The sequence below is a fragment of the Salvelinus sp. IW2-2015 genome, linkage group LG20 (assembly GCF_002910315.2).
Source record: "Salvelinus sp. IW2-2015 linkage group LG20, ASM291031v2, whole genome shotgun sequence".
Taxonomy (NCBI): Eukaryota; Metazoa; Chordata; class Actinopteri; order Salmoniformes; family Salmonidae; genus Salvelinus; species Salvelinus sp. IW2-2015.
The window spans coordinates 4,623,122-4,636,987 of record NC_036860.1 but is presented as its reverse complement, the minus strand read 5'-3'; the positions used below and the strand labels follow the sequence as shown (position 1 = coordinate 4,636,987).

At 39.3% G+C, this 13,866-nt stretch overlaps 1 protein-coding gene across 1 annotated transcript in view; it reads right to left on the bottom strand.

Annotated features, from left to right (window-relative positions):
• Nucleotides 1–2,112: 2,112 nt before the first annotated feature.
• LOC111981291 (ubiquitin carboxyl-terminal hydrolase 31) overlaps nucleotides 2,113–13,866 on the bottom strand; it is a 28,301-nt gene continuing 16,547 nt past the window's right edge. The window contains exon 14 of the mRNA XM_070449238.1: nucleotides 2,113–2,285. Coding sequence (XP_070305339.1) covers nucleotides 2,113–2,285 — 173 coding nt within the window. The remainder of the gene's footprint in view (nucleotides 2,286–13,866) is intronic.

Here is a 13,866-nt window from a genome sequence, read left to right as displayed (position 1 = left end):
AATTACAGGCCTCTCTCATCTTTTTAAGTGGGAGAACTTGCACAATTGGTGGCTGACTAAATACTTTTTTGCCCCACTGTATATAATCCACATAATCAACAAACATAAAAMCAGTTGGTATCAGTTGCCCTGTGACCTAACATAGGTTAACAACAAAACATGTTGGTAGCAGATAGAATATACTAAATGCTAATTGCATAGGCTAACAATAGAGCAMTAAAACATCAAAAGTAATGTTCAAACAGATCATCTGATAAATAAGTAGACTATGAAAGAAATCAAATACACAGTGAACAAAATGTATATATTTGTATAAAATAAGCAAATAAGAACTCACTTTTGGTCAAAGACTAAGAAATGTCTTCAGGTGAATTGTTTGGTGTGTGCATGGTGTGTGTTGCCCATCTTGGTTACATTATGCCCGCCTGACCTGCCAGCTGATTTGGCAGCATTCTTGTATAGGCCTCTGGCCACTTTGATAGTTGAATTGATTTTATATTGGATAATTAACAACATTGAGTCCCAGATCTGTTTCTGCTATCTTACCAGTTCCTATTCTCATTGTCACGAATAGATTTAGCAAACAGTGATCTTATGATGGTGTGTTCTCTATCTCCTTTGGTGTATTCATAGTACAAAATCTTAACAAGGACACCTTGAGAATCCAACTTTGAACCACATTTAGAAACACACAGTGTGCAGAATTCAATAACCGAACAGCTCCAGGTAATGGGAAATGGAATCACTTTATTCGGGGTCCCTGTGCCTCCAAAGATTTAACAATCTAGCCCAGGGGTTTCAAACACCCGGGGTCCAATCCGGACCATGGGTGGTTTGAGTAAAAAGAAAAAAAAAAAAAAAAAGAAAAATTGAGGGGTGGGACAAACTACTAATATACTTTAAAATTACTAAAACTAAATGGAAACAGTGTAGTAATGATAATGGACCTACATTCATACAGTTTCTTGACTGTTTCCAGCTCGCTAATAATCACCAAAATGAAAGCTAGACAGTCAGGGAGCATCGGAAATTCCAAAACTATGGATAGAGGAATTTTTGGGCAGATTTTGACAGCGAGGAAATATAATCCATTTTCAGTGCGGACATTCAAACCTCATTGAAGACTGAATACGGCCCCTGGGGCATGAGTTGACACCTCTACTCTAACCAGTGTGGAATTCTGCTGCTCATATTTAGGGGGAATTCTCCAATTACAGTAGTCATGGGGGAATGGGAAAGACAGAAATAAAAATATGACTTAGTAACACCTTTATTCGTTTGACACGTAATAATTAAGCAACCGAGACAATGAATTACAAATACATTAGCTCATTCTCCTAAGCCCTGAGAAATTTTTGCACAGTTGGAGAATYTTCATTTATAAATAAATAATGGTGGAACAGATTACGAGGAGGGCATCTGGTTTCATATTTGTATTAGCTGCTGCACTCCTGGAGCAATGTATCATGATAAAAAGGATTCATGGAGGCAATATGGCACAGCAGTTATTCTAAAATATGGTTTTCCATTCCTCTGGAACAACAARGGAGAAGGAGGGTAGAGGTATGAGCCTTGAGACCACGATCAGAGAACTTAGAAATGACATCATTCATTCGGCAATGGTTGATCAAATCAATGGCTGCTTCTTTCTATTCGTTTTTCATTAGCCTCAGTCTATATTTGCAGTGCAGCGACAGTGGTTGTCAGGGTACATACTGTATAGTGCTATCCTTTCATACTGTAGATAAGGATTGTTCTCTTGCTCTACCCTTGCCTTGCATACTAACCTTTCAGTGAAACACTACTATTTTGGTATGTGCTAAATGTTGATTTGTTTTACAATGCAATACTAATGCATCAAGACAGTGCATTTGTTGTGAATCTCAAAGACAGACTTGCCTGCAAATGCACAAAGAAAAAACATCCTCATACAGGTAATATAATGGGCCAAAAAAGCCTCAAACGATGTGACAGAGTAGGAAAGTTGCCAAGCCAACAGCATCATTGTTTGTGCTGTTAGATTGTTGGCAGAACATAATCTRTGTTGTCATAAACAAATCTCACACAGAGAAGCTGACCTCGCCTCGTCTGATTGGCAGGTCCAGGTAATTCTTATCGCCGTGAGTGAGAGCATCTCACACGGCTGTCAAAGTCGTTGAAACCTGAGGTCGGAGCAATTGAAAACCTATTGAGTATCCCATCTGTGGAGATCTGCATCCTCTGACCTGTGTTATTGAGGGTTATCATACCTGTTTGATCGCTCAGCAGCACAAGCAGCATGCTCACTACCAACACAGCAGGAAGAGAAACATGGAACGTTAATCACACGTTGTGTGTACCCAGCAGCAGAACCAATACAATATATTCACTGTGTATGACTGTAGTTGGTGTTGTTGTTGGTGGTGGTAGGGAACACCAGAAAGAACCTCTGAAGCGCTATCTACCACACCACTTGGTTGCTCCATTAGACTGGGGAGGCCTGGTAGGTATCCAGACAGATCTCCCTGATTGATCATCATACAGCAGACCTGTGTGCAGGAGAGCAGGTGAGGTGAGACTTTGTAAATCACTGACAAAATACAAATCTGGTCTCAGAACATTTTGTGTTATTCTGTAGGTAAATCCGAGACCCTCCATTTAGTATGATYTGTTACGATTTAGCAAAATGTAAAATATGTTACAAATTTGCAAAATGTACAATACATTACGAATTTGCAAAACGTATGATATGTTACGAATTCCAATTTGTTGTGGCTAACGTTAGCTAGGTGGCTAGGTCGCTAATGCTAACATTAGCTAGCTGGCTAACATTAGCTAGGCTAGGGGTTAGAGTTAAGGTTAGGTGTTAGGTTAAAGCGTTAACTTTAATACAGGAAAATCTATCCTGATTGTCTAGTCACTTTTACCCCTAGCTACATGTACATATTACCTAAACTATTTCGTACCCCTGCACATTGACTCGGTAACGGTACTCCTTGTTATTTATTGAGTTACTATTTTCTATATTTGAATATATAAGATATGTACTGGCTGAAATGCAATCTTACTCTTTGAGAAATATAAATTTAAGTGACATTTGGGATTATTGCAAATTATTCCAAAGATCATTCTATAATTGTGGGGAACCGATTGTGTGTGAACAGATTATTTTCTATCTCAAAGAAAACAAACCTCTTGAAAGTAGAACACCATGGCATTGCTATTTGGCCRGTTCATGTGCCAGCAAATCTATATTAAAATCAGTCCATGGTTTGGATGGTAAAGATRGCAATCAGTAACAAACAGTCTGTCTATGTCTCTACGCTGGGTTAATCTTTGTGTATTTGTTTCTTCAGATAACACCAGATAGACTTGTGAAGGAAATTGTACCAGGGCATTATCAATATATGTTACATGTTGTTTTTGCTAGTGTGGTAGCTCTTTTTCAGGTGGTATACAGCTTCTGAGACTAGACGTAGAAGTAACATGGTAAACAAGAATCTCACTAGACACTCAAATTAGCATGATATGTTACGTTTGGTATGGTTACATAAGACAGAAGGTTACTTATGCCAAACGTCTAGCAACCTAAAGGTTGCATGTTCAAACTGCATTATGGACAACTTTAGCTAATTTGCAACTTTGCAACTACTTACTACTTTTTAGATACTTTGCAACTACTTAGCATGTTAGCTAACCCTTCTCCTAAACAAAACCTTAACACTTTAACCTAACCGTGCTTCTACACCTGCATTGCTTGCTGTTTGGGGTTTTAGGCTGGGTTTCTGTACAGSACTTTGAGATATCAGCTGATGTACGAAGGGCTATATAAATAAATTTGATTTGATTTGATTTAACCATAACCCTTTAACCTAACTCCTAACCTTAACCCTAAATGGAATCCCTAGCTAGCTAATGTTAGCCACCTAGCTAAAGTTAGCCACAACAAATTGTAAGTCGTAACATATAAGAATTGCAATTCGTAACATATCATAATAATTGTAATTCACAACATATCATATTAATTGTAATTCGTTACATATCATACAAAATGGATGATGGACATCCACAAATTAATTCATYCCATAAGTAACATTTCATCCTAATTTGAGAATACCGGATTTTGGTTTACTATGTTACGTATACCACTGAGTCCAGGTTGGAGGTTTAGATGAGGACCTCACCATGCTGAGTGCCATTCAGTGGTCATAATTAGGGATATCACATGGCCTTCAGCCAGGGGTTCCACACCACCACTGGGAATAGTTTTCCAACACACACACACACACACACAAACACAAACACACACACACACACACACACACACACACACACACCAGCAGCAGCTAGTAAGGTGGACTGTCAAGCCATCAATCTGGGAGCTGTCAGCTGTGACCCGCTAGACCCCGTCACAGCAGAGAAATCTTCCAAATGAAATCAAACAGTCCCTCTCTCCATGTTGACGTTTTCAATGGCAAGTGTCTGTAGCTATCTTGTTCTGAATGTCAGCCTGTGAAGGGCTGATTGACTAGTGTTGGGGAAGAGAGGCTAACAAACAAGTAGTGTGAGAAAGTACAAGAGGAGAAAGAAAGAATATCCTGACATTGATGTGACAGATTGATGTGGACTAACTAGCAATGACAAGCACTGTTATGGATAGTGGAGATGAGGGAGGAAACAAAAAAAGACTCSTTAGAGAGAAATTACCAGAGAGTTCAAGACTGCKGAAAAAATGGATTGTACCCAGGGTGGCACATGCTTCCTAAAATCATAAATTTTTGTTCAAACTACATTCCCTACAGTAGATCATCTCTATAGATAATCTGCTTTACAATGTTTTACTGTACTTCAGACCAGCTATGAGCAAGACACTTGGGAATCCAATAAAATTGTGACATGATTGCTACTATTTCTCAGAGTTGTGTGCTGCCCCCCTCGACCACCCTACATCAGAGAAGGTGAGCCAGTAGTGTAACTTGGCTTATCTCTGGGCCCTTAGTAACTGTGCGCCCGGTGCGGTGACCATCTTTAATAATRTGRAGCTACAGACAGGTTCATGTTGCTGACCTTTAGCTGAGCTGCCACATGCATATTAAGCCCAGGTTCCTGCACTCCTTCACTACTGCCTCTCTGTCTACGTCTTCCCAGAGCTTTTACRGTGAATTCCTACCTGCTACTCCAYCCCTCAAGAATCAATTACTATCGATTTTCTTACAAAGTTCCCCGCACTCTCTAGAGCAGAGTCAAAAGACGGGACAAAGGAGATAAAACCGCATGTGAATTACTAAAGTAACTCGCCCTTTACTGTGGGAGACTGATATTATTGAGTGTGAAGAGGACGACGTCGGTTCCACTCTGCTTCAAAGCACGGTGAATGTGAGTAAATGGCATCCTCTGCTAAYWYWGGGGACATTTTAAATGGCTTGTCTTCTGGAGCTCTGCCAAGCCACAAATCCCTTTTTATGGCATGATATGACATGGTGTACAGAAATGCAGGGAGATACGCCTGTGCAAAGACAACCAGGAAGGGCTCTTCTTATGCTCATCTGGCTTCACTCTGGCATGGTTTTGGCAACCCACACGTTGTTTATTGCAAAATGCTAATGAAACTAGTGGGCCATTTCTCTTCCAGCAATCTCAGCTAGAGGGCAACAAGTACCCTGGGGAGGGCCTCCATTGATCAATATTCAACTCATTTTTCTGAGTTTCAACGTTAGTCCGCCATTGGATAAAAAACCCAGCATGACAGATTCATTTTTGGTCAGCACAGTGATTAGATTACTGAGCTTTTATTTCGATGAGGTCTGGCACTGGTGGGAGTGGGACTTGTTCACAACACTTATTGTTCAAACAACATTTCCATTCACACTTCTATTTTTTCCCCCTGGCGTCACCGTTAAAGAACATCCATCCTGATTCTCTCTCATGCCTACAGCTGGAATCTCAGACACTGACATCAGTTTAAATGCATCCTCACAACCTGGACTGGCTGACAATGGAAGTGGTGGTGGATGTGTTGTMGGGGGAAATTGWGTAATATCMCTACAGGTACWKCCAGTACATGAAAGGGARGTGGTTTTGTGTTCCAGGGGCATGTAGAGCTGCCAGACAGAAGAGAGGAACACAGCGGGGTGGTGGGAGGAGGTTGACAGATCATCTGGCCTGCTAGGCTCAGCCCTAATGGTCTGCAGATTACTTCAACAGAAGCTCTGGCCATTGGTCYTCATCATTAACTACAGGTTTATACTGGCTGAAAGGTAGAGAAAGCTGGCATCTGACTGCCCTGTAGGGAGAAGTCTCAGTAGGCAGAGCTGGTGAGAGAAGTGGGCCAGCCTACATAACACCAAAGATCCACCACCATATTTTACACTAGGTATGGGGTTTATTTTCTGAATATGTATATTTCTTTTGATGTAAAACCCACCACTGGTGTGCGTGGCCAAGGAGCTCTATTTTCATGTCATCTGACCAAAGCACCGGTTCCAATCCAAGTGCCAATGCTTTTTAGCAAACTCCAGAGGGGTATACTACGAATCAGGTTTGAGTTAGCGAGGTCAACTCTGATAACCGGTCATACGAAAGTGGCTCACCTTTTAGCCAGCCATTTCTATGGCAARGCATGCTTCAGAACTAACCTTCTCCAGGGTTCAGGCTAACTGACTTACCCTCAATGAGATGACTGAGCTGCGTGTTGTGCACCAATGGAATCAGATTCCCTCACTCAGTATCTCCTTCATTTGAGAAAGATGACCGGTTAAATATTATATTAATCAAAAGTGTTTTGTAAAAAAAAAAWGGTCATATTAAAATGCCTATCACATTACACATATACATTTGAAAGATCATGACAGTAAAACTTTTCTATTACTAAAATTGCTGGTCACACTTTATTTGGATAGTCCGGATTTCACATCTGTACGTGCTCTACAGATGATCATAATATCAACAAACTATCTGTTGATAAGCAACTGCTTGCTAAGGTACAGTTAGGGTTATAACTAAGGATTTGTGTAATGGTTAAGGTTAGGGTAATAGTTAAGGTTAGGGTTAGTAGATACATCGTTGAAATGTTACTGTACTATCCAAATAGGAGCGGAAAAAAAGGTTATTGTGTGCATTGATTAGCATGCCAAAGCACATCAAAGACAACATTAACAATACGGAAATAAAATAAACTTCTAGCCTATCTACATCATAGCCTGCTGAATTTGCAAGATACTGTACTTATTTTCATGTCGATTTCGGCAACAATTTAAATGTAAAACGTCCACTCCACTGGTTTGATGGTTGCAGCATTGTCTCAACACATTTGGTCTTCGACCAGCCACTTGCGACATGCACGCGCAGTTACAAGCCTGCTAGAGTAGCGGCAGGCAGACGAGCAATTTCCACCGTCGTAGTACGAATGAAGCCTGAGCTGGAATGTGCAGCGAACAGAAGCTGGCTAGCTTTTAAAAAGCCTGAGTAGATCTAGTTTCATTCGTAGTATACCCCTCAGGCGTTTAATTTGTTGGATTACGTAAAATAGGTTTTTAGCCACAATATGGGTTTGCATCTAAAGAAAGATGCATATGCAGAAAAGAACCCCATAACTACTGTCAAATATGTGGTGGATCTTTGATGTTAGGATGCCATTTTGCTTCCACTGGTCCTGGGACCCTCTTAGGGCGCATTAACTGTACGGGACACCTACGACAACGTCCGGTGAAATTGCAGAGCGCGAAATTCAAAATACAAAAATCGTAATATTAAACATTCATGAAAATACAAGTTGTCTACAACATTTAAAAGCTTAACTTCTTGTTAATCCAACCGCATTGTCAGATTTCAAACAATTGCTCTACAGCGAAAGCACACCATGCGATTATCTGAGGACAGTGCCCCACATCAAAATACTTTTTCAACCAGCACAGGCGTCACAAAATCACAAATAGCGATTAAATAAATCACTTACCTTTGAAGATCTTCCTCTGTTTGCAATCCCAAGGGTCCCAGATACACAATGAATGGTCGTTTTGTTCGATAAAGWCCTTCTTTATATCCAAAAAAYGTCTGTTTAGTTGGCACCAATGATTCKGTAATCCACTCGTTCAACATGCATACAAACGAATCCAAAAGGTTACCGGTAAAAATCATCCAAACAAGTCAAACGATGTTTCTAATTAATCCTCAGGTACTCTAATATCTACATAAGCAATAATATTTAAGACGGAGAATAGTGTGTTCAATAGGGAAGATAAATAATGAAGAGCGCGCACCTCATTCATGCGCCAACAAGACTAATTTTCTAATGAGAGACACCTTGGAAAAACTACAACTACTTGCTCATTTTTCAAGAAACAAGCCTGAAACCTTGTCTAAAGACTGTTGACATCTAGTGGAAGCCATAGGAACTGCAATATGGGTGCTATCTATTTGTATATCCTATAGGCTAGCATTGAAATGGCCTGTGACCTCAAACACAAAATTATTTTCCTCTGGTTTTCACCTMCCATATCAGTTTTGTTATACTCAAGACATTATTTTAACAGTTTTAGAAACTTGAGTGTTTTCTATCCACTGCTACCAATTATATGCATATCCTAGGTTCTGGGCCTGAGTAACAGGCAGTTTACTTTGGGCACGTCAGTCATTCGAAATTCCGAACATTTCCCTGTATGCCGAAGAAGTTTTTAAGGTCAACCGCATCATGAACTTCACCCAGTATCAAGACATTTTAGCCAAAAACCTGGTTGCCTCTGCCAGGAGGCTGAAACTTGYCCGCAAGTGGATCTTCCAGCAAGACAATGACACCAAGCACATATCAAAATCCACAAATGAATGGTTAATTATTAACCACAAAATCAATATTTTGCAATGGCCATCTCTCCGGACTTGAACTCCATTGAAAACCTGTGGTTTGAATTGAAGAGCGCGGACGAAGGATATGGAAAAATGATGTATGGAGGAACAGTCTACGATCTCTCCCAATGTGTTTACAATCTCAAAACATTATTCAAAAAGGCTCAGTGCCATTATCATTGGAAGGTGAGGTATTGAAAGTTATGGAAAATAGGGGTGGCAATAATTTTGACAACCATCTTGAGAAAAAATATATTTTACTTGTTTAATATATTAATCATAATCTTTCTCTGAGCAATTGTATTAGTATAAAAGTCTAATTTTCAAATGTTTTTGAGCATACAATATAGCTCAGTATGTATTAATAATTTTTCTAGTATTTTTTGCTCATCTTTATTAAGGGTGCCAATAATTTAGGACCCGACTGGAGATTAACACACACACACTAAGACTTGAAATGTCKGTCCAGTTTGGAGTGGAGGACCTATTGCAAAACAATGAACAGAAGAAGTCATCAAATTATGAACTTCTGAAATCTATTCAGTAAAAAAGTGTTTAACTAAGATGCCAAACATTCTCTGAGCAGAGAATATCTGTGAGAAAATATCCTCCCAAGACTCAATAAAACATGTTATCGTTCTGCTAAAACACARGTGTTAATGTGTGATGAGATGAAAGCGGTACCATTTTCTGCAATGTGCAAATCGATAAGACATGCAAAACACCGATAAAAACACATTTACAAGCCCCTCAAGCCCTGACACTTCCCTGTTCGCTGCTTGCGATAATAAGCTTCAGAAATAGCTGCTCCAGACTTGGTACATAGCASCATCTTGTATCTATCTGTAAGAGCATGAGGCATTGACTTATGATCTCTCACACACTCACCACGTCCATACACCACCACCACCACCAACATAATCTATAATGGAAGGGGGGGCAGATGGGAGATACGTATAAAAAAATTTAAAAAATGTATCACGCAAAAAACACCATCAAATGCCYTTCATACTGTCAATGTTGACTGTTGGGTTCTGAGTAACAAAAGGCTCTGCATAGGCTCTGGATTGCTGCAGGAGGAGTGTGGACAATCCTGCCGATCTGGTTGGAAATMTAACTCCGTGCCAACATRAAGCACTACTGTAAATATTTAGCAGTCAGCACCCTGCGAAAGGCTCAGGGTTTTCTGACTTAATGGAATCAGCACTTTCAAATTAATTGCAGTACATGCATTTGATTTGTCCTATTGCAATGTAAGGCYGGGTCAGGGGTGGAGGAATGAACCAGTTATACCCTCACAATGAGAAAAAAACATAATTATGTAAATAATCCCACAATTAAGTAGTAGGCTAATTACATGAGCGTCAGTAGAATTATACCAAATAAATTTGACCCGTTTTAGGATATTCAGTTGGACAACTGATGTCCAATGAACTGGCTTTACAGTGCAAAGCAAAAACATTCACAGGAGACAAGCTCCCTCTAGTGGGTCAGTGGAAAACATTATTTCATAATACTGGAGATATGTAAAAGATGTGTATTAAAAGGGACCATGTACAATATAACACTGCTTTACATTTTTTTTATTACATTTTACATGTTGTTCTTGCATTGGTAAACCAACATAATGTCTCTCTTTCAAAGAAATGCATTATTTGAAAAATAAAAAATGAGAAAAAAATGCATTTTAAAAGTGCATATACGTCATAAACAAAACATAAAAATAAATTAACATAAAAAGGTTTGACGCAGTCTCATGCACTTTCCAAAACTTATTTCATCGTCAAATATTTTCCTGGACCCGTTATGAACTACTTCCAGAAGACTCCTACTGTACAGATAACCACTAAGCTAGTGTTATTGTAGTATTGTAGAAACGTGGGCTGCTGCCTGGTACTATTAGGTAGTCAGTATCTACAGTCCAGTGTGTCAATCAAGGAGAGAAGAATGAATCCAATTCCATATGACTGATTAATGACATGGTCTTTACATGATCTAATTAGCTACCACTAACTATGTCAGATGTCCTAGACCAGGGCTCTCCAACCCTGTTCCTGGAGAGCTACCATCCTGTAGGTTTTCCCTCCAACCCTCATCTAGCACACCTGATTCTAATAATTAGCTGGTTGATAAGCTGAATCAGGTTACAACTGGGGTTGAAGCGGAYACCTACATGGAGGTTAGCTATCCAGGAACAGGGTTGGAGAGCCCTGCCCTAGACACATATATACTCTAGTAGTCTATGCCACAACAGGTGTCTTTATGGCAACTACAACAAGACCAAAAGTGTCCTTTAAAAAAATGGAAAACACTCCCATTGCTTAATAATGACATTCATCCATTAACTGACATGCCTTTCATACCTAAATCTAACAGTCAACCAGTTCATAGAAAAGTGAAATGAGAACAGAGTGCATCGGCAACACATGAGATGACTGAGCTAAAGATGGAGTCAGTCTGTAGTTTCTGTAGTGTTAATAATGAAGTCCTTGCTGGTGAACAAGAGGGCAAGGAGAAGACWGATAACCTGCTCTTTAAAAAGAGAGCACCCTTTGAACACGTACTCCAGCATAGTGGAAAACAATGAACATATATTGACACAATGAACATGAATGTAAAAAAAAAAAGTAGCGACAATCCCTTAAAACAATCATAAGACTAAATCCATTTAGTGTAAACTTAAGTTAGAAAACAACAAGACAAATACAAAATGTTCAGCATCTTAAAGATTTTGGGTTACATCCGTTTCACAATGTGGTAACATTCTCGCATGTAAAAAAATAAAAATAAAAAAGTGTAAAGAAAACCCTAAAACATACTTGTGCAATTAAAGCAATGGCCGCAATGGAAGTCACTAACCATGCTCTCCATTGCTAGCATTTGGAAGATAGGATATATTGTACATTTACTCTCTGGTTCACATAGCAACAATCTATTGCATAGTTAAGGACATGCATGCGTTAGAGTTATCATGCAATGCTGCTTTCCACAGTGTTGAAATGGTTGTTTCCATCGATTGACAACACAGTGGCACAACCATCTACTTTAAAGCCGAAAAGGATAATATTGTTGCAGGCAGCTGATTTCTCTGTGAAAGCTGATTTCACAAATAAAATATATATTCAAAGATGAGGATGGGCCATAAAATAAAGCTTTTCATCACCTAAACTTTGAGAATATTTTAATGGCCATTTTGTGAAAGATGTGAGAGATGTGGTTAAATGTATTCGTAACATGGCAACAGGGGAATGTAACCGAACAGGTTTGGAACCCGGGTCATCAGTGAGACTCAAGATAATGATAAACTAGAGTTTAGGCCAAGACATTAAATCTGGAAGTCAACACATGCKTTCAGAAGGGTAAAATACAAAGCAGGATCATGGAGTTAGCCAGCTAACTTATATAAATATTCTGATATCTTTCTACAAAATAAAAAGTTAAGTTTGAAATGGGTATGCTGTAATTGATTTAATTAACCATAAAATCAACAGTTATTTCTGGTTGCTTATCATAGTTAGCTGGCTAACTCATTGATTCTGTTTTGTAGTATACCCCTCAGGTCAAGGCAAAGTAATTCAGTGAACTAGCGCTGCTATTGGATCAAAAGCCCACCATTTCAACAGTGTTTGCAGCAGCAGCTCACTTAATGACAGTGTAGCCATGGGCAACAATAACAAGTGACAGGTTGTCAGACTGTTGCTGAACCCTTACAGAATCATTAATATGTTAATAGTTCATATGTAACAGTGGGGGTTTCACTTTCAGACAGACTGTAGCTATAGGCAGCAAAATGTCTGCAGTGGGYTTMAATATTAAACTTGGTGCAGTAGGTTAGAGATATCAAATCTCAAGACCCTGGAGAAACTGGGTCTCTTACATTGTCAGCAAGCGAAATATGAAATATTACAAAATGTGTTAAATGCCATTTCAGTAGAAGGGTATCTGAAGATTTCAATATGTTACAAGCAGACCARCAAAAATGTTTACCCTGGTATCTTAAATCATAATTAAAGTTATCATATTTAACATAGAAGGTAAGACTGKTGAACAGTCTTGAGAACTATTGCACTTAATGGCTTGGGCATGGTAGATTACCACATAGGTTACAGCAAGACACAGGGAGAGTTCAGTAACAGATCAAAGCTACAGCTAGAAAAGCTTTGCAGATATGGGGGTGGCACCAGATCTGACTTAAATGACTCGTCAAACTATCATTCAATTAAGGAGAACATCCCATGCATGGCCTGACAGTTGTACAGTTAGGTAGGTATGCTTCAAGTAACAGCAAAGAGCAACACGTTCAGTGCAGTGTGCGTTATTTAGATTGAATTGACTTAATCCGAAGACAGGACAAAGGCAAATAAACACAAKTGTTCAACTTAAATGAGCGGTTATGGATTTTATCAGTACTATACAGCAGCCTCTGGCTGCTATTCCATACATGGCAGAAATGTTCATCTCTCATGAGGTACCACAGGTTGAGAGGTGCTACCAGGACTGGATCAGGGGTAGGCAACTAGATTCAGCCGCGGATGGTCGGTGGCCGGAACATAATTAGAATCATTTGTACACTGCAAAGTGACCACAACTAAGCCCAAAAACAGATTGTATCGTTTCATACCTTGATTACATTGAGACACGATCACGTCTCTTTTTTTTTTTATTCAAGAGAATACTTGGAAACAGAGTTCCTAAACTAAACACATTTTTTGACCAAAAACAATTCCCAAAATATATACATATATTTGTTTATACTAAAAACTTTGGGTAGTCCCCCAACCCCCCCAAAAGTTCACTTCCTGCCCGGTTTCGCGCCACAGAACGCCTGTTGCTGACCCYACATATAGTTTTTTAAATATTTCAGACCCTCAGCATTTTWAATATTTCYAACAGTGCCAGTATTGCCCTTTGAACAGCACCAGGTGTAGAAAAGGAGTAACATTTTAAACTACTCCACAAAATATCTTAAGACTAGTGTACCCTTACAGCCTTAATAAATGTCAAGTCCTAGACCCGTTACTCTAGTTTCACGTGACCTTTATAAAT